This window comes from Leopardus geoffroyi, chromosome C3 (assembly GCF_018350155.1).
Source record: "Leopardus geoffroyi isolate Oge1 chromosome C3, O.geoffroyi_Oge1_pat1.0, whole genome shotgun sequence".
Classification (NCBI taxonomy): domain Eukaryota; kingdom Metazoa; phylum Chordata; class Mammalia; order Carnivora; family Felidae; genus Leopardus; species Leopardus geoffroyi.
Window position 1 is genome coordinate 136,340,083 of NC_059338.1, and position 22,142 is coordinate 136,362,224.

The 22,142-nt window shown below is 33.2% G+C and overlaps 1 protein-coding gene across 12 annotated transcripts in view; it reads right to left on the minus strand.

Annotated features, from left to right (window-relative positions):
* CSPP1 (centrosome and spindle pole associated protein 1) overlaps positions 1–22,142 on the minus strand; it is a 153,370-nt gene that overhangs the window by 92,417 nt on the left and 38,811 nt on the right. For 8 of the 12 annotated variants that reach the window (XR_006706600.1, XR_006706601.1, XM_045455017.1 and 5 more), the window contains 5 exons: positions 15,872–15,975; positions 15,129–15,152; positions 10,940–11,020; positions 9,512–9,613; positions 8,146–8,585 (listed from right to left, as the gene is read on the minus strand). Coding sequence is in view for 10 of the 12 variants with exons in the window: in XM_045455017.1 (XP_045310973.1) it covers positions 8,146–8,585; positions 9,512–9,613; positions 10,940–11,020; positions 15,129–15,152; positions 15,872–15,975 (751 nt within the window). In the remaining 2 variants the exon portion in view is untranslated. The remainder of the gene's footprint in view (positions 1–8,145; positions 8,586–9,511; positions 9,614–10,939; positions 11,021–15,128; positions 15,153–15,871; positions 15,976–22,142) is intronic. The other 4 variants (XM_045455016.1, XM_045455010.1, XM_045455018.1 and 1 more) reach the window with 1 other exon arrangement.

Consider the following 22,142-nt stretch of genomic DNA (forward strand, 5'->3'; position numbering starts at 1 on the left):
AATTCTCTAAAGACATTTGGACTTGCAATTCTAACCTATCTTTACGTAGCTATAACCAAAGTACACTATATCCAGAGCAACTATACTAAAACATGTTTTACAATTTTTTCAATATACAGAGCTATCTTAATAAAGTAAGCACCATAAACACAAAAGGCCATATTCAAAGTTCCTTCCAAATTAATCATTTTATTTATGTATAAAGTCAAGGTCTATGCTAAATTCTACAGTAAAATCACAAAGACTTCCCAATGAACTGCCTATAAGGAAGACAGCTTTAAGGTATACCCTTTCACTAAAGAAAAAAATTTCACTATCAAAACTATAAAAGTCCCCTCCTGTTGCTGACAATTACAATAAAATCAAGACTAGAGAAATGTTTAAGAGGCCCAATAAAAGCAGAGATACACATTTCACCAAAAAGGATAAAATAAAATCTTAAGGCATCCTATTTAATTGTATGAAATGACTCATAATAGGATTATGCTTACTTTGTTAAACCAATGAAAAACTATTTACAGATAGTGATTCCATAAATATTTTTTAAATTTACTAATATAAGATTTTAAAAACAAAAACAAAAAAACTAGAAGGGAACCCAACAAGCTGTGAAGTCAAATTATAAATTCATAAAAACAAAATATTTACCATCTCTTGGTCATAGATTCCTATGGCTCACAGCAAGGAAGAATCATTTTTCACCTTACTTTTAAAAAACTCATCTAGGGGTGTCTGGGTGGCTCAGTTGGTTAAGCGTCCAACTGTGGCTCAGATTAGATCTCACAGTTCCTGAGTTCCAGTCCGGCGTCAGGCTCTGTGCTGACAGCTCAGAGCGTGGAGCCTGCTTCAGATTCTGTGTCTCCCTCTCTCTCTGCCCCTTCCCTGCTTGTGCTCGCTTGCTCTCTCTCTCTCTCTCTCTCAAAAATAAACTTAAAAAAAATTTTTTTAACTCATCTAATTCACAAAATAGTTACATCATCTTGTTTTCATATCACGAACTTCTCTAATGTGAATGAATTCTGTTATTAGGGGTACTCTCTTAGATGTTAAAAATACTGAGCTATTAACTGTGGATCACCCTTTTTCCCTATGTTTTCAGTTGTTTCACAATTTTTATATTTACTTTAATAAATGATTTTCTAATATCAAGCCCATCTTTAAAATGGAGAAAATAATAGTATTAAAATAGCCCTTTCAAAGATAAATGAAAATTAATTACTATATATTTTTAAAAAGTTATATCAAATAACTCAAGTTCTAATTAGCCATTTCTCCTCATTTATATCTTACATATTAAGCAGGCACATTTCTTACAATGTCCCACACTAAGTAAGCATGTACTCATCCATGTGGATAATACAGATTCTAATTTCAGATGGCATGTTATTTCAGAAATTTATTAAATGACTATTAAGATTACAAACTATCAAATATCAAGAGTTAAATAGAATGGAAGTGCTAACTGCATTAATCACATAAAAACTTCTTTAAAAAGCATTTTTTAAAGCTAAAAGTTTCTTCTACTCGCTAACATTGGTTATAAAGTAAACATAGTAAAGTAATACAGTAACTTCTACAGATCAAGTTAATAAATAATAAAGACTAGGATGATCACATTTAAAAGTGGTCTATAAATTTCAAAGTATTAGGAAACATACCATTACATTCAACTTATAAAAACTCCTAAAACATTATTTTAGTTAAATTGTAAATATTCATAAATAAATAACACACACACACACACACACACACACACACACAGAATACAAGTGTTAAACAAAATGTTAACTACCTTGTTAATTATTTAAAACCACTGCCAGTGATTAATCTTGAGTTCAAGAGTGTAAAATCATTCCTGGGCTTTAGCTTTCCCATAAAGTGGACAAAATAGTTCATTAATAAAGACATTATGGCACATGAAAACATTTATGGGCTAATTAGAAAAAAACTGAGACCAAAAATATAAAACTCAAAAATTGTTAAAAATCAAAACGAGAATTTATACATGCTAAATTTTATAAGAAAAAAGAAAAAGAGAAACTTAGGAAAATGAAGGAAAATTAATTTTGTACTTCTCACAATCATAATTATTTTTTGTCAAGAACTTCTGGTTAAGATTACAATATATTATGAATAAATGCTTAGACAAAAAATAAAGAAGGTATTACATAATGATAAAGGAGTCAATTCATGGAGAAGAGATAACAATTGGAAATATCTATGCACCCAATATAGAAGCACCTAAGTACATAAACCAAATATTTACAAACATAAAGAGAGAAACTGACAGTAATAGTAGAGGACTTTAACACCCCCTTTAAATCAATGGATACCATCCAGACAGAAAATCCAGAAGTAAACAGTGGCTTTGAATAACACATTACACCAGATGTATTTAACAGATATATAAGGAACATTCCATCCAAACACAGCATAATACACATCCTTTTCGAGTGCACATGAAAACTTCCACAGGACAGATCACATGTTGTGTCACAAAACAAGTCAGATCAAATTTAAGACTGAAATCCTATCAAGCATCTTTTCCAGTCACAAGAGTATGAAAGTAGAAACCAATTACAAGTTGGGGGTGCAGGGGGGGACAAAAAATATAGAAAATGTGGAGGCTAAACAACATTCTCCTAAATAATCAATGGGTCAATGAAGAAATCAGAGGAAATCCAAAACACATGGAGAAATATGAAAAAGGAAGCACAATAGTCTAATCTTTGGGACATAGTGAAAGCAATTCTTAGAGCATTCATAATAATATAGGCCTACCTCAAGGAACAAGAAAAAAAAAAACTCAAATAAACAACCTAACCTTATGCCTAAAGGAACTACAAAAATAACAAATAAAACCCAGAGTCAACAGGAAGAAAAAAATAAACAAAGATCAGAGAGAAAATAAATGAAATGGAGACTAAAGACCAATAAACACAGAGCAGGTTCTCTGAAAACAAAACTGATAAACCATTAGCCAGACTAATCAAGAAAAAAAGAGAAAGGACTTAAACTCAGAAATCAAAGAAAGTAACAACTGACACCACAAACATACAAAGGATTATAAGAGAATATGAAAAATTATATGCCAACAAATTGGATAACCTAGAATAAATGGCTAAATTCCCAGAATCATACAATCTTCCAAAACTCCATCAGGAAGACACAGAAAATCTGATCAGACTGATTACTAGTAACAAAACTGAACTACAATCAAAAATCTTGCAACAAACAAAAGTCTAGGACAAGATGGCTTCCCAGGTGAATTCTACCAAATATATGAAGAAGAGTTAATACCTATTCTTCCCAAACTATTCCAAAAAATAGAAGAGGAAGGAAAAGTTCCAAATTCTTTACACAAGACCAGGATTACCCTGATACCAAAATCTGACACAGACAGTATATTAAAAAAAAAAAAAAAAAGTCCACAAACCTACAGGTCAAAATCCCTGATGAACACACATGCAAAAATTGTCAACAAAATACGAGCAAGCCAAATTCAAAAATACATTAAAAGAATCATTTACCCGATCAACTGGGATTTATTCTGGGGATGCAAGGATGGTTAAATACATGCAAACTAATAAAAATGAAGGATAAAAACTATATGAACACTCAACAGATGCAGAAAAAGCATGAGACAAAATACAACATCATTTATGAGAAAAACTCTTAACAAAATGGATTCAGACAGAACATACCTCATAATAAAACCTATATATGGAAAACACATGCTTAACATCAATGGTGAAAAACTGAGAGTCTTTTCTCTAACTAAAATCAAGAAGAAGACAAGAATACCCACTCTCACCACTTTTATTCAACACTATATTGGAAGTACAAGTCACAGCAATAAGACAAGCAACAGAAAGCAAGGAAGCGGTAAAACTTCCAATATTTGCAAATAACATGATACTATATACAGTAAGTCCAAAAGACCACCAAAAAACTATTAGAATTAATAAATGAATTCAGTGGGGTACCTGGATGGCTCAGTCGGGTTAAGCATCCAACTCTTAATTTCAACTCAGGTCATGATCTCATGGTCAGTGGGATCGAGCCCTGTGTCAGGCTCTAAAATGACAGTGCAGAGCCTGCTTGGGATTGTCTCTCTCCCACTCTCTCTCTGCCCTTCCTCTGCTTGTGCTCAAACTCTCTCTCAAAATAAATAAACATTAAAAGAATGAATTTGGTAATGTTGCAGGATAGAAAATTAATATACAGAAACTGCTGCACTTCTATACACTAATCAATGAAGATGCAGAAAGAAAAAAAATTCATCCCACTTACAATTGCAACCAACCAACCAACCAACCAACAAACAAAAAACCTAGGAATAAATTTAACCAAGGAGGTGAAAAGCCTATGCATGAAAATTATAAGACTCTGATGACAGAAAATGAAGATGACACAAACAAATGGAAAGATATTCTATGTTCATGGACTGGCAAAAATATTATTAAAAATGTCCCTACTGCCTACAGCAATCTACAGATTCAATGCAATCCCTATCAAAATACCAACAGCATTTTTCACAGAAGAAACAAATAATCCTAAAATTTGTACTGAACTACAAAATACCCTTAATAGCTGAAGCAATCTTGAGAAAAAAGAACAAAGGTGGAAGCATCACAATCCAAATTTGAAAATAGTACTACAAAGCTATAATAATCAAAACAGTAGGGTACTGGCATAAAAACAGACATATAGATCAATGGAACTGAATACAGACCCCAGAAAAATACCGACACTTATACAGTCAATTACAAGAATCTACAATGGGGAAAAGACAGTTTCTTCAACAAAAGGGTGCTGGGAAAACTGAACAGCTACATGTAAAAAAAAAAAAAAAAAAAAAAAAAAAAAAACTGAACCACTTTCTTATACCATACACAAAAATGAACTAAAAATGGATCGAAGACCTAAACATGACACCTGAAACCATAAAGCTTCTAAGAGAAAATACAGATAACAGTCTCTTGGACATCAACCTTAACAACATATTTATGGATATGTCTCCTGAGGCAACGGAAACAAAAGCAAAAGTGAACTATCAGGACTACACCAAAATAAAATGTTTTTGTACAAAAAGGAAACTATCAACAAAACAAAAAGCAACCCACTGGAGATATCTTCAAATGATTCATCCGTTAAGGGGTTAATTTCCAGAACATATAAAGAACTCATACAACTCAAACCAAAAAGCAAATAATCCAATTAGAAAACAAGCAGAGGATCTGAGTAGTCATTTTTCCAAAGAGACATACAAATGGCCAAAAGACACACAAAAAGATGCTCAACATCACTAGCCATCAGGGAAATGCAAATGAAAACCACAATAAGATATCACCTCGTATCAATGAGAACGGCTAGTATCAAAAAGACAAGAAATCATAAATGCTAATGAGGATTTGGAGAAAAGGGAACCCTCATGCAATGTTGGTGGAACTATAAACTGGTGCAGCCACTATGGATAACAGTATGGAGATTGCCCAAAAATCATAAATAGATACACCATATGATCCAGTAACTCCACTACTGGGTATTTAACCAAAGAAAATGAAAACACAAATTTGAAAACATACCTGCATGCCAATGTTTATTGCAACATTATTTACAATAGCCAGGTTATGAAAACAACCCAAGTGTCCATCCATAGATGAATGGATAAAGAACATATGGTGTATATATATATATAGAATGGAATGCCAGCAAAAAAAAGAATGAGCTCTTGCTGTCTGCAACATGAATGGACCTAGAGAGTATTATGCTAAGTGAAATAAGTTAGAAAAAGAAAAATACCATATGCTTTTACTCATATGTGGAATCTAAAACACAAAACGAATGAACACATAACAAAAAACAGAAAAAGACTCATAAACACAATAATCTTATTGCCAGAGGGTGGGGGCACACAGGGAAAGGGCTGAATAGGTGACAGGGACTAAGAGATACAAACTTGGTAGTTATGAATTAAATAAATCATAGCAATGAAAACTACAGCATAGGGAATATAGTCAACAATATTGTAATAATGTTGTATGGTGACAGACAGTAACTACACACAATGTGGTGAGCACTGCATAAAGTGTAAAACTGATGAAGCCCTATGTGTGCATGTGAAACCAACTGCGTATCAATACTTAATAATTTTTTTTAAAAAAGAATAAATGGTTAGAGCAAGAAGCCACATATAGTTACACATTTCTTTAGTCTCAAAAAACTTCACTAATAAATAGAGTCATTTTTCCTACCAACCACTCTGCCTGCTAAATAAAAACTATTGAATGATATAAACTTTTTGTGGGAATTAAGGAATCTACAAATCTGAAATACAGAAACTAAATTTTAACTTCAAATGTCTTAGAGACATATGTGAAAAACCTACATCTGGAGATGTAAGTTTATGCATTAACAAAGTGCAGTAACATATAATAATGATTTAAATTTGAAGAAATACTTTTAAACATTTTAAAATGTACACCAGGAATTATACTCACTGATCCTCATGTTTAATCTATTCTTAAAATGCTACCTGGAAAGGTTATATAGAAAGAGTTCACTTCATTTATAGGATACATAAGAAAATAAGCTAGTTCTCAAAAAATTAGGCTGAAATTAATTTGTTCAAGTTTAAAATTATCACAGGATATAATTACAAAAAAATATATCAAAATATTTTTTAAAAGCAATCATCGTAAGTTTCTTGCAATTCCAAACTCAAAAGATAGCATTACATTATACTTTAAAGATAAACAGACACCATAAGGAAAAAAATGTTCTCATGTACAAAGAAGGCAGAACCAAGAGTCCAAGATTACCTGCACTTCCCTATTTGAGAACTCTTTTAGTTTAGGCAGCCTCTGACTACCTTCAGTTATAAACATTTTTAAATATAAAACATTATAGGATTTGGAGTATTTTCTGAAGCACAAACAATTCAAATCAGAGATAATGACAAGTAGCACTGCAAAATTCTAATCTTTCATTAATATCACTTAAATCAGGGTGAATATTAATTAAAAAGACTGGGTGAGCAGGTGATAACAGCTACAGAATAAGAAGTAGAAGACAACAAACTGTAAAGGTTCTGTTAATATTTAGAATATTAACATTTAGTTAGGATTAACTAATATTTAGAACACTAAATGTACAGCAATAGATCTCAGAAATTTTCTAAAATATTTAAAAAGTAATCTATTTGGACTAATGAAACAGGTCTCATAAACTCGTGAAAATTTAGATTTAACACTTGCAAGTTAACAAGTCACTGACAAATATGGAACCCTGCCATATTTCTATCTCCAAATCAAAAGTTCATTAAAATATAGCAAATTGTAAGTATTAAGGTAAATGACTTAATAAAATAAAACCCCAGTGTAGCAGTTAAGAAATTACAAATAGTGTCCCAAAAACAATCATCAAAAAAACTGAAAAGCACCTGAAAATCTGATAGTAAAAACCTGGTATCATTTTACTTAAGTAAATGTTTAATAAGTGACTTACAAACAATGAAATATACTGATAGAAGTACTTAGGAGCATAGGAAAATTAAAGGAATAAGCTGTATTTCATCTATTTTAAAATGTCCTTTTTATCCACATTTTAACATGTGAATCTGGGATTGCCATCAACCTGGTTTTAAGTTATGGCAAAGAAGAGTTCTTCCCCTGTCAGTCACCTAGGGGCATGATGAATCTGAGACCACACTGAATTCTTGCCTCAAGGTTTTTCAGACAATAGTAGCAACATGAATTCAGACTGCAAACCTCAATTAGTACTGGCTTACAGTTCAAAATCTCAGGCAAGTTTTTTTTTGTACACCCTCTGTTCAGTGCCAAGGTTGAGACATGGAAGATTCCTTTCTGTCCCCTTCTGTGAAAAAGTTTATTTTCCATCTAATTTTACATAAAAGTTGTAGCCTTTCAGTGTCACAGCTTTATTACAGGGTCCCTTTCTTGCCGTTTCAGGAATTGTATTTGTTCCTTCAGTGGCACATAAAAAAGAATGGTATAACCTAAAATTGACAGCATCTTATAATTAATCAAATATGCAAATCAAATGAAACTCCTTCTCCCTAGCATAATGATAAAAAATAACATTAATATTAAACAAAGAAAATAAAAATAAAGTTGTAAATACCTGTCATTTGTATACACTCTCAAAAGTCTTCTATCAAAATCACTTTCATATCTAAACCTCTCGTCCATTTCTTCACTTACTTCAGGATCTTGATCTGGTCTATAATAGTGTCTATCAAAAACACGATAATCATTAAACTTGCTAAATCTTCTCTCTGGAATGTCAGCCTTGCTGGCAAACCTTTGATGTTTTTTATCGGAAATGCCCACTTCTTCATTAGTTTTTTTAATGATTCTTGTATTCCTTAATTCAATTTCATCATCTAGTTGTCGGTATCTGTTCTCCTCTAGTCTTCTTTGGTTTAGAAGCTCTTCATATGCCTCCGAAGGAGTTAAGACATTTCTTGTAGGACCCTCTGAATTTTCACAAGATGTTTGTATTTGTGAAGGTAAATCAGGCTTAACCTGGCTAATAGGTTTTTTATTTCTTTGATTCTTGTGCTAGTCAAATAGAAAACAAGAAACAGATCTTAATACAATTCTATTTTTTTAAAGGTAATTAAACCCTCAAATGACGCTGAGTCTACTTACAATCTCAACTCCAAGGCTTAATCACCCAAAGAAATATCTTTATATAAAAAAAAAACAAAAAACCTTCATGGAAATGCTATCCTTCAAAACATAATAAATGTCAAATAAACAATCAACAGTGATATAAGTAAGTGGATACAAAAAGAGAGGATAAACTAAATGCAAATTCCTATCCCCGGAAATATTAAAGCATACTTTGGCAGGTAAAATTGCTTCCAATTATTTCAAATTAAATTCTTAACACAAAGAATATAGAAAGTGCTCAATTTTTGGGCCCCAAAAACATCAACCATTTTTTTTTAATGTTTTATTTATTTTTGAGACAGAGAGAGACAGCGTGAGCAGGGGAGGGGCAGAGAGGGAACGAGACACAGAATCTGAAGCAGGCTCCAGGCTCCGAGCTGTCAGCACAGAGCCCAATGTGTGGCCCAAATCCACAAACCGCGAGATCATAACCTGAGCCCGTTGGACGCTTAACCGACTGAGCCACCCAGGCGCCCGTAACATCAACCATTTTTAAATGTGGAAAAATATATATATAGCTAGAAATTGTCAATGTTCTAAAAATCACTTAAAATTAAAAACTAAAAATCACTTAAAGTCAATCTCTAAAATTATACCTCCCCAATAAAGTTAAAAAGTAGGGTAAGTTCTTCAACATATGATAAAACCATTTATAAAACTAAATACTGTCCTGAGTTTAGTTCAATTTGGTTTACTCTTTAAAATATTTACATAAAAACCAAGTGAAATGTTTAACATACAAAAATATTATCAATTAAGTACAAAATATTCAACCTTTGGTGTTAAAGATTTACTTTAAAAGGAAAACCTACCTCAGTACTACTCTTTTCTACCTGTCTGAACTTTTCAGTGGATTCTTCCTTACCCCTGAGAAACTGATTATATTCTTTGTTGCGTTCAAGTTTCAATCTTTCCTTAAAATAAAAACCAAAAGGTAATGTTAAAATTCCAACTTCAGAAAAAAGTACCTTTATGTCCAATCAAACACATACAACATAAGATATTACCCAGAATCAAGCACTGCTAATAATTTCAAGGATAGAAATAGTTGCAAGGCACGAGAGGGGCAGGAAAAGGTCTGAGACCACCAATGCAATTCCCCACATCCTTTCTTGTCACATTAAAATATGCATTACTATTTTTTAAAAAAATTAAAATATGCATTACTATTTTAAAAAAATTAAAATATGCATTACTATTACTACACACTTAGGTCCAGGTTAACACAGGAAGTCATTAATAGAAGGGAGGTGCTTTGGTTGTGAAACATCTCCATTTTATACATTTTATAAGTTACATCACTTAGTTAACATTTTCAAAAAAGCCATGCCCCATAAATCCATGGGATTCTAGGTTTGTTTACCAACAGCAATCTTAGAAAATCCAGGTGCACTCTGCGAAAGGCATTCATAAATAAAACCGTCCCACTAGTAAATACATGAGTGTGTTTGCCAGGAGAGTTGTCAGCATGTTTCCAAGGAGATTTGACCAGGTTACCTTCCTTCTTTCCTTCTCAGGGATATCTCCTGCCTCTATTCCTCCACCCTACAGCCAAAACACCTGCTGCTAACCATTTCTTTCCCAAGTATAAAGAAGTTGCTTGTTGTATTTTAAACATAAGAAGGTAAAATTATCACAGACGCTAATATAAGGTAAATGTTTTGTTGAAACACAGGAAATGTTCTTAAGCCTTAATACTTCCACTGTCATTGAAACAGCACAATCTAAAAAAGAGTTAAAGATTTAACTAGGTCATCTTTTGAAGCTTACTACTGCCCGTTTGTCTTATGTACTATGTTGTGATCGCTCACCTAGCTTTGCAGTGCTTTATCAGTCCATCTCTAAAGAGTATGGACATATTATTTGTACAGTGATAGCAATACATTCAAATAGCCCCAGACCTCACCCTACATAAAAGCTCAGTATACTCTCATCTACTCATCTCACTGATAACTGTGACACATGAAATGAACTTAAAGCTCAAAACCAATGCTGAAAAATATATATTCTATATACTCAATTAATTCACAGATTAAAGGTATCTTACATTGTTATAAACGTTACATTCAAAAGTTTTTTAAAAAACAGCACAGAGACTCCGCAGACTTTTTTAAAAGGCATATATTCAAGTATGGGAAATGATATAATCTTCTCCTTGGATTTAAGTCAGGAGTATGTTCTTTAATTACCTTGATGCCTCATAAAACTATTACTCACAATAACTACTCCTATTCACCTACCTTAGCAGATAACCTCTCACCAATAGGAAGAGAAACTCCCAGAGTAGATGGATCTGTTTCACTCGTGGACAGAAAATTTTTCTGTATACATACACATTAAAAAAAATATATTATCTAATTGCCTTTATAAAATGTTCCATAAATGTGTCTTACGTTCTATTTTCTAAGTGATTACTTATGCAGAGCAAAAGAATGAAATGGAGATGAAGACACAAAGTACAATTCTACAGAGTTCATAACAAAAGTAATTAGGAAACAGAATTTTCTTCCAATCAACAACTCCCTGAAGAAGAGAATCAGATATTAATTTTCACTTGCTACATACATATATGTATATTCCAGATGATTCAAAAGCATGGTCAAAAAGGAAACTCTTTTTCAATTTATATTCCTCATCTAAACACATATTCTTCATCCTCAGTGCCCTACTGTCCTTTTGTTCTTAAGGCCAATTTAAACTTGCTCACCAAGATCCGTGTGCACACTGCAATCATGTTTGTTTACTAATTTTCCTGTAATAATTTATGAATGGATATCCACTCAAATGCCAGAAGATACAAACTACGAACACTGTTTCCTTATGTGTACCTCCATCCTTGATCATTAAACATTTAGACAATGCAGTGTAGTAAAAAGACCATCAGGTTAGGAGTCAAAAGACATAGGCTCCAGGACTAGCCCCAACACTTAGTTCTGTCACACTGAACAAGTTACCTAACCTTCCTGACCTAGGCTTCTACCATAAAATGAGAATAGTAACTGCTCTGCCTATCTACCAAAGCTGGCATAATGATCAAAGAGGATTAAAAATGTAAAATCTCGGGGTGCCTGGGTGGCTCAGTCAGTTAAGCGTCCAACTGTGGCTCAGGTCATGATCTTGAGGTCTGTGCATTCAAGCCCCATGTTGGGCTCTGTGCTGACAGCTCAGAGCCTGGAGCCTCCTTTGGATTCTGTGTCTCCCTCTCTCTCTTTCTGCTCCTCTCCCACTCTCGCACTGTTTCTCTCAAAAATAAACATTAAAAAAGAATGCAAAATCTCTTTGAAGGCTATAAAGCAATCACAAGGATTAGAAAAAAATATATATGATCTCCAACTTTCTGGTACTGTACTTTGTAGTCACAATCTAGAAGTTATTTAACTTCTCTGCCTTTCTTTTGTGTGTAAAACAGGGATCTAAATCACTAGCTTATGAGGATTAAATCAATCAATATTTGTAAACCTATGTAGCTCCATGCCTTTTACTTATTCATTAATTATTGACTACCTAAAACAAAAGTTATTTTTTTTGGTGGTAGGGAGACAAAGATAAGAATATATTCCCTATATGTAAGAAATTTACAGTGTTGCTGGGGAAACAAATATGTAAACAAATAACTACAATTTAATGTACCAACTGCTATAATATAGTTATATCTAAAACATTTGGGAACAGTGATTAATAAAACTAAGCAATTAAAAAGGTTTCACTGAATCTGAATTTACAAATAATAATTTACAAATAAGTTGTGCTACAAAAGCTAATATGAAAGTTGGTTGTATAGAACTCTAAACTTACTTGTCAAGGAAAACAATAGGATACCTGACTAAATCCCTGAATCAGTTTAACCCTTATATAAAAAGTACCCTATAAACCTAGCCATTTTGTAGTTATACATGTGCAAAAAACACATTCAGAGTTCCAACCCTTGGAAGACAGAGACACAGCACCCTCACTCCTTCACTGGGCAATTCCCACTCCCTATAAAGGCCCAGGATAATGTTTGAAATTTTCAATAAAATGAAAAACACAATAAGGACAATATAGTGAGTTATTCAAAAGTCTAAATTTTAGTCATTCGCTCATTCATTCAATATTGAGAGCCTATGTCCCAAACTGTTTGAAACATCTGAGTTGCATCAGTGAGGAAAACAAAGATCCCTGCCTTCCTAAAGCTTACACTCAAGCAAAGGAAATTGAAATAATAAACATAAGGAAGAGTATGGTATGTTAGTAGATGATAAGCACTGTGACAAAAAAATTAAAAGAACAGGCTACAAACATTCCAGGCTTCTAAAGGATGGGAGAGGGAAGAATAGAAATCTAGAGTTCTCTTTTGGACATGTTCAACATAAGATACCCATTAGATTTCTAAGATAGGTAGCCAAATAGAGTAAGTGTGAGGTTCAGGAGAGAAGTCTGGGCTGGAAATACACATTTATTAATTCAATATAAAAATTATTCTCCTGAGAATATATTCTCCCTGCAATGTTAGATGACCAAGTGTCTTTTGTTCTAAAAATTGGGAAAGAGATGGTAATTAATTGTTTTAATGGCTCTTCTTGGCAAAATTTAAAGATCTGATATTTTGTAATTTAACTATCCACACAATCCAAGTCTGGAAGCCACAAAAAAATATCTAAAAAGAGTAGACTTGGAAAATACATATTCTAGCGGTCAAGGAAGCCACTGCAGCCACCTACCCAAATCCTATATTATTTTCTTTTTCCCTTGCCTTCCTTTCCATGTCCACCTTCTCATATGTCAACCAAAATGTGTCTCTTGCATATTAAGAAACTACTGCTCCTCTATCATAACCACATTCTTGATACTCCAACACCAAAACTCCTTCATATCCATTTGAATTTAAAGATTTGTACTCCTTGATTCTTTTTCTTTCTTGATTCTTTCTCTCCTTCATAAAGGCAATTTCTTCCTATGCCTCCTACCATCATTCTTTTTTAAAATCTTCTATCTATGAAGTAGATAAGTGAAAATGGTAGATACCAGAGGAAAACCTCACCTAACAAAGGAGTGCTGGGAGAGGGGACAAAACTGAGTACGAGGCCAGGGAGACAGGCTGAAACACAAAAGACTTCAAATGCCATGCTAAGGAATATGCATTTTTATCCAGAAGCTCAGTGAGGAGACAATGAAGTATTTAAATTGGTAAGAAACAGGATCATTGTGGAAAGTAGCATGAACAGACTGAAAATTAGCAGGAAAAGAAGAGTTAAAAATCTGTAGCAGTAATTTAAAATAAACACTAATAATCTCTAATATGCAGAACAGTCCTAAAACAGTTATTGAGCTCTTCACAGGCTGCTTAAGGAGGTATAGTGTTTCACACATATGAAATTAATAACCTAATCTGAGGTACCTGGCTGGCTTAGTCAGTAGAGCATGCAACTCTTGATCTCAGGATTGTGAGTTCAAGCTCCATGTTGGGCATAGAGCCTACTTAAAAAATACATAGATACATACATACATACATACATACACAAATAAAATTCCTTTAAAAAAAACCTAATCTGATGCTTTCCTATCTGTCTACATCATTATTTTTTACTACTCTCAAAAATAATCTAGTCTAACCAACCCAGGCTGGTAAACCCAATATGCCTCATTCATACAAAGCTAAAGCCTCCCTTCCAAGTCCTTCTTTATTCTATATTCTCCATCTGGAAAACGTCCTCTCCTTGATTCACCCTCTAGTGTATCCAAATTCTACCTATCGTGTCTTACAAAATAACACCTTGGAGTCTCTCCTAATCATTATATCCTTATTAGGTATCAGTTTCTGACCTGTATGATGTCATCTCTACAACCAGACTCTTAAGACCCCTTGAAGACAAATTCGTCTTCATAAGTGCTTAAAAACTGTTGGGTGAATGATGATGGATGCGTGAGATACTTTTTTAAAGTTCTGTAAAACTATAGTGTTTTGGTTTTCCAGTATAAATTTACAAATGCAGTCCATGCGTTTGGGTGCAAAAATATTGAGTAATCCAAATCCTGACAACACACTTTAAAAACATCTTAGAATATCCTGAGTATTATTAATTTTAATGTGATTAGCAAAATTAGAAGAAAAAAATTGGCATGCTGAAAACAAATGGGCCATAGAATATTTCTAAAAGATGTATAAGAAAGCAATAAAAATAAATGCAAAGCAGGAATCAAAAGGAATAGTGCCTGATTGTATTAATGGAAAATTATAATGTATAGACTGACATTGGTAAAAGGATACAAAATGTTACCATTCAAAAAGTCAAAATCACAAATGAAGTTATTTTTCTTAATAGTTTGAGAGCAACATCATAAAATGAAAATAACTGCAAGCTACTAGATCTAAAAAAAGAAAAGAAAAGAAAAGAAAAGAGAAGAGAAGAAAAGAAAAATGAAAGGAAAACGTTTTGCAGGCAACCCTACCTTTCTTTTCGCTTGTGTAATACCCTAAAGTCAAGGGAAACAAAGTATTCAAAGTTCTTTCTCTCCATGTGCACATCAGAATAAATAAGAAACCACTTAAACATTTGGAACAAACATTACAAAGTATGAAAAAACTATAGAATATCTTGAGATGACTAGAAACATGATTGTTTGAAATAATTTGATAACTTCAAAAATAAATTGCATTTGAAAACTACAAGAAATCTTTAGCTTAGAAATTACATAACTTAACCAAATATACTTAAAACAAGGGTTCTGCTAAGTAAATATATTAAATCATAAAGCAAAGACTTGGGAGGTTAAATAAATATATTAAATGAAGTTTTTATAAGCTTAGCTGACAGGAAAATAATTAGCAACTAGAACCCCATGTGTCATTTTAACACATGTTTGGAGGGAGTAGAGGAGTTCGGAATCATAATTGGGCTATTTTAAACCATGATAACTCTACAGAAAACATGAACAACCAGAACTTACCATCAGATTTAAAATTAAAGCCCACTACCCTGTTCCAAAGGTCAAGAGTCAATGGTACTAGTTCTCAGCACCATTTTTTTTCTACCAATGTCATACATGTCACTTAACTTTCACTGTAATATCCTACTGCTAGATACCACTGAAAACCTAAAAATTAACACATATGACTAAAACCTTAGGAAAATAATTTAGGAGAAGAATTCTGAAGCATAAGATCTGAAGCATAAATTAATAGAATTTATTACCTGAGTAAGATAGCGTCTGTAATCTTGCCTCAATTCTTCTTTTAGTTTATGTTTCTTCCGTTCATAATCTTCCCCAAGTGGTAAACTTAATCCATAATCAATTCCTAGAAAGAGAACAACTTAAGTAATATAGCTCATTTTCAAACCAATGTCAGTTTCAATACAATATGCTGTCACCAGAGCACAGTAGGTAAGAACACAGTCATGCTGATTCTGAGACCAGGATCAGGATAATGAATAGTTTATTTAAAATATTTCAGTAGGTCATACATTCACATAGGGAAAATATGCCTCCCACCCATGAACCTGTCACTTTGTTCTCCTGCCCAAAATAACCAACATCACTGTTTCTCGCATCTCCTTCCAGAGACTTTATGCATTTATAAACAGATATTTTTAAATTACTGTGTCTGTGTGTGTGTGTGTGCATGCGCACGTTTACTTTACCCCCTTTAGATAAATGGTTCTGCATTGTTTGGCATCTGGCTTTTCACAGAGTAAAAATTAAAGCAAAGAAAAGCTGATTACCTTTACTTCCTCACTTAACCCTACTGAAATCTCTATAAAAACAAATACAATTTTAAGTTCTGTTTTAATTAATAATGTGACTTTAACCTAAGAATATCTTTATTATAAAATGTTTGAGAAAAAATTATTAAAACTGTGTGGCTCAGGCTGAAATTTCCAAAAACTTTTAATGTTAAGTCACCAATTCTGACTTCACATAAATGGATATTAATTTTTGTTGTGGCAAAATATACATATTATAAAATTTTCATTATAACCATTTTTAAGCATATGATTCAGTGGCATTAAGTATTTTCACAGTGTTGTGCAACAATCACCACACACACAAAAGGTGAGCCCACTTCTAGAATTTTTCATCATTCCAACAGAAATTCTGTAAAAGGATGTTAATATTTTAAGGAAAACTTTAATTTTGAATTATGTTTCATTACATAGAGTTCAAAAACCAAATGACATCTTGGGATGGTAACAACAGTGATGGCTGTACAACTTGTAAATACACTAAAAATCAGTGTTGTATAATTTAAATGGGTAAATTTTATACTATGTAAATTATATCTCAATAAAGCAGTTAAAATCAAATAACACTACTTTGGAAACATTTTAACAGTAAAATACTATGTCAAGAAGCACAGATATTGAGTGTTTAGATTTTTGAAGCTCCTCTCCCTTCTTCTACTCCTACCATGTAATACTACAGTATAAAAAAATTATCATTTTTAAAATTTAAATCCAAGGTAGTTAACATATAGTGTAATAATGATTCCAGGAAGGGGTGCCTGGGTGGCTCAGCTGGTTGAGCGTCCGACTTCGGCTCAGGTCATGATCTCACAGTTCGTGAGTTCGAGCCCCACGTCTGGCTCTGTGCTGACAGCTCAGAGCCTGGGTCCTTCTTCAGATTCTATGTCTCCCTCTCTCTCTGTCCCATCCCCACTCATGTTCTGTCTCTGTCTTAAAAATAAATAAAAAACATTTTTAAAAAATTAAAAAAAAATAATGATTCCAGGAAGAGAACCTAGTAATTCATCACTTACATATAACACCCAGTGCTCATCCCAACAAATGCCCTCCTTTAATGGCCATGACCCACTTAGCCCATCCCCCAACAAATATGCCTCCAGCAACCCTGTTTGTTCACTGTATTTAAGAGTTTCTTATAGCTTGTCTCACTCTGTTTTTATATTATTTTTGCTTCCCTTCCTTTATGTTCATTTGTTTTGTATCTTAAATTCCACATATGCATGAAATTGTATAGTATTTGTCTTTCTCTTATTGCGCTTAGCATAAAACACTCTAGTTCCATCCACATTAGTTGCAAATGCCAAGATGTTATTCTTTTCAATTGCTGAGTATTATTCCATTATAAATACATATATCACACCTTCTTTGTCCATTCATCCATCGATGGACATTTGGGCTCTTTCCATACTTTGGCTATTGTCAACAGCGCTGCTATAAATACTGGAGGGCATGTGTCCCATCGAATCAGCACTCCTGTATCCTCTGGATAAACACCTAGTAATGCAATTACACGGTCGTAGGGTAGTTCTATTTTTAATTTTTTAAGAACCTCCATACTATTTTCCACAGTGGCTGCACCAGCTTGCATTCCCACCAACAATGCAAAAGAGATCCTTTTTCTCCAATCTTTGCCAACATCTGTTGTTGCCTGAGTTGTTAATTTCAGTCATTCTGACTGATGTGAGGTGCTATCTCATTGTGGTTTTAATTTGTATTTATTTCTCTGATGATAAGTGATGTTGAGCAATTCTTCATGTGTTTGTTAGCCATCTAGATTTGTTTGGAAAGTGTCTATTCATGTCTTTTGTCCATTTCTTCACTGGATTATTTGTTTTTGGGGTGTTGACTTTTGATAAGTTTTTTACAGATTTTGGATACTATCACTTTATCTGATAGGCCATTTGCAAATATCTTCTCCCATTCCACTGGCTGCTTTTTAGCTTTGCTGATAGTTTCCTTTGCTTTGCATAAGTTTTTTATGTTGATGAGGTCTCAATAGTTCATTGTTGTTTGTTTCCCTTGCGTCCGGAGACATGTAAGAAGTTGCTGCAGCCAAGGTCAAAGAGGTTGATGCCTGCTTTCTCCTTGAGGAATTTGATGGCCTCCTGTCTTACACTTATGACTTTCACCCATTTTTTAGTTTAATTTTGTGTGTGTGTGTAACAAAGTGGTCCAGGTTCATTTTGCTGCATGTCGCTGTCCAGTTTTCCCAGCACCACTTGCTGAAGAGACTGTCTTTATTCCATTGGATATTCTTTCCTGCTTTGTCAAAGATTAGTTGGCCATATGTTTGTAGGTCCATTTCTGGGTTCTCTATTCTGTTACATTGATTTGAGTGTCTGTTTTCATGCAAGTACCATACTGTCTTCATGATTACAACTTTGTAATATAGTTTGAAGTCTGGAACTGTAATCTATTATGTGATCTATTCTGGAGATGTTCCATGTGCACTTGAGAACAATGTGTATTCTGCTGCTTTAGGATGAAACATTCCCAATGTATCTGTTAAGTCCATCTGGTCCAGTGTGTCATTCAAAGCCATTGTTTCCTTGTTGATTTTCTGCTTATATGATCTGTCTGTTGCTGTAAGTGGGGTGTTGAAGTCTCCTACTATTATGGTATTATCAATAAGTTTATATTTGTGATTAATTGATTTATATATTCCAGGTGCCTCCATGTTGGAGGCATAAATACAATTGTTAGATCTTCTTGGTGGATAGACCCATTATGATATAATGCCCTTCTTCATCTCTTGCTACAGTCTTTATTTTAAAATCTAGATTGTTTGATATAAGTGTGGCTACTCCAGCTTTCTTTTGGCGGCCATTATTATGATAGATGGTTCTCCATTCCCATACTTTCACTCTGCAGGTGTCTTTAAGTCTAAAATGGGTCTCTTGTAAGCAACATATACATGGGTCTTGTTTTCTTATCCATTCTGTTACCCTATGTCTTTTGATTGGAGCATTTAGTCCATTGAACTTTAGAGTGAGTACTGAAAGACATTAATTTAGTCCCATTGTTGTGCTTGTAGAGATAGACTTTCTGGTGATGTTCTCTGGTCCTTTCTAGTCTTTGTTGCTTTTGGTCTTTTAAGTTTTGTTTTGTTTTTTCTCCAAATAGTCCCCCTTAAAATTTCTTGCAGGGCTGGTATAGTCGTCACGAACTCCTTTAGTTTTTGTTTGTCTGAGAAACTCTTTATCTCTCCTATTTTGAATGAAAGACTTGCTGGATTAAAAATTCTCGGTTGCATATTTTTCAGATTCAGCATGTTGGATATATCCTGCTACTCCTTTCTGGCCTGCCAAGTTTCTGTGGATAGGTCTGCTGCAAACCTGATCTGTCTTCCCTTATAGGGTAAGGACTTTTTTCCCTTGTTCCTTTCATAATTCTTTCCTTGACTGTGTATTTTGTGAATTTGACCATGATATGCCTTGGTGATAGTTGGTTTTTGTTGAATCTAATGGGAGTTCTCTGTGCTGCTTGGATTTTGATGTCTGTGTCCTCCCCAGATTAGTCAAGTTTTCTGTTATAATTTGTTCACAGAAACCTTCTGCTCCTTTCTCACTCTTCTCATCTTCTGGGACTCCTATGATTAGAATGTTATTCCTTTTTAATAAGTCACGGAGTTCTCTATGTCTTGTAATGTGATCTTTTACCTTTGTTTCCCTCTTTTTTTTCTGTTTCATTATTCTCCATAATTTTATCTTCTAAATCACTAATTCGCTTCTCTGTTTATCCACCCTTGCTGCTAAGGCATCCATTCAAGATTGCATCCCAGTTACAGAATTTTTAATTTTGTCCTGACTAAATTTTATCTTTTATCTCTGCAGAAAGGGATTCTATGCATTTTTCAATATCAACTAATATTCTTATTATAGTGTTTCTACATTCTAGTTCAGGGATCTTGCTTATATCTGTAATAATTTAGCCCTTGGCTGTCATTTCTTCCCGTTTTCTTTTGGGGTAAATTCCTTCATTTTGTCATTTTGGAGGAAGAAAAAAACTGATAAAATACAAAATTTTAATTTAAAATAAAAAAAATCAAATATGTAATACTATAGTATAAAAATTATCATTTCTAAACAGAATAAAATTATTTTCCTTAATGAAAATACAGATGAACTAACAAACTGCAGTTTATAAACTGCTATGAATTTCACCATATTTGTACTTTATTCGCACACAATGCACCTAAATGATGGGACTTACCATAAAAGTATCATATCTCTGCTTTATTACATCACTGAAATATTTCAGGGGGGAAAGACCCATGCAGTATAAACATAAATGAATGTCTGTTGATTTTTATGGAATAATTAAATTCCACTTTCCACCATGAACACTATGGAATTCTCTTGATACATACCTCTGGCTTCCATAATCCTGGTAATAGTGGGTAAAGCAGAAGATTCCTTAGAATCCTCTCACTGATGCTCTCAACACTCTCCCAAAAATATCCCATATGCTTAAAATTTTAAATCATCCTAGAAAAGCATTCTTTCCTCAAAAAGAATCTAACTTTATTTTTAAAGATAACAGAATTGAAGCCTAAAGAGAGAAATTTTTGATTCTCACATTCAGAATAGAGTATCACACATGGAACAAAACTATGAAGTCAATGAATGTAAGGCCATGCTTTCTTCAATTTTATAATGCCTGGCATACAAGCTATACCCAAGAAACGTTCACTCAATGAATGTATGAATGAGTACATAAGAATGAATGCCTGAATAAGAGGAATGAATGAGAGAATGGGAAAAAACACAATTCTTAATATTTCATTTCTGCTTTTAGGCAGTCTGACTGCATGGAAAGCATAATAAGTAGTAACTAAAGTTACATATCCTTAGTCACAATGGTTACTCTGTTGTGTCAAGGAGAAAAAGAAAACAAGGATGATGCTTCCCACCATGTAAGGCTTTCCTACTCGGGGAACAGTAATTTACAGCTTTCTGAAGTCATATATTTAGATTTTACCACTGTTTTCCAATCCTGCTTGCTGGATTTATGTGGAAGAATAGAAACTAAAATATGATTTTCATTTATAAATTACTATTTATACTGATTTCAATTTTATTTATCAAGAATATTTGCTTTTTACTATTAACTCAAATAATACTGTCTTAAAAGACAAGGAAGAATAATACATAATGCCTTCTGAATTAGTTTAAATGTTATTAGTTTAAGGTTTAGTCAACAGAAAATACTAACATTTAATTCTTCTTTTGTCATCCAGTACCAACACTTCATGGCATTAGAGGTAGGTAAGAGAAAATTAAGAACTGTATGGAACAATTTTAATATTCTGTTCATTTTAAACTATGCATTAACTATGGCATCTCGATGGACTTAATGAGCTAAGAAACATGGTCAGACTTACTTATTCAGAGTAGTTGTCTTATGATGGTTCTAGTGGCAAGTAAAGCAGTAGTCACCTTAGGGTCATTTGAAGTGATGTCACTTCACCAAGTACAACATCAGTGACTCTAAGCCAGTTAACATTATGCTTCAGAACTACATCAATTAGAAGTATTAGTTTCTATAGTGGCTATGGGCTAAATAAACTATTCAAAATAAAGTACACAATCTTTTTAAAATTAATTTACTTCTAACATAGCACTCATAATAAATGCTTTATAAAACAAATTACCATGGAACACTTAGTTTTTTCTTTCATTATATCACCATCAGAAGTTATTATGTAAACATAATCAAAAGA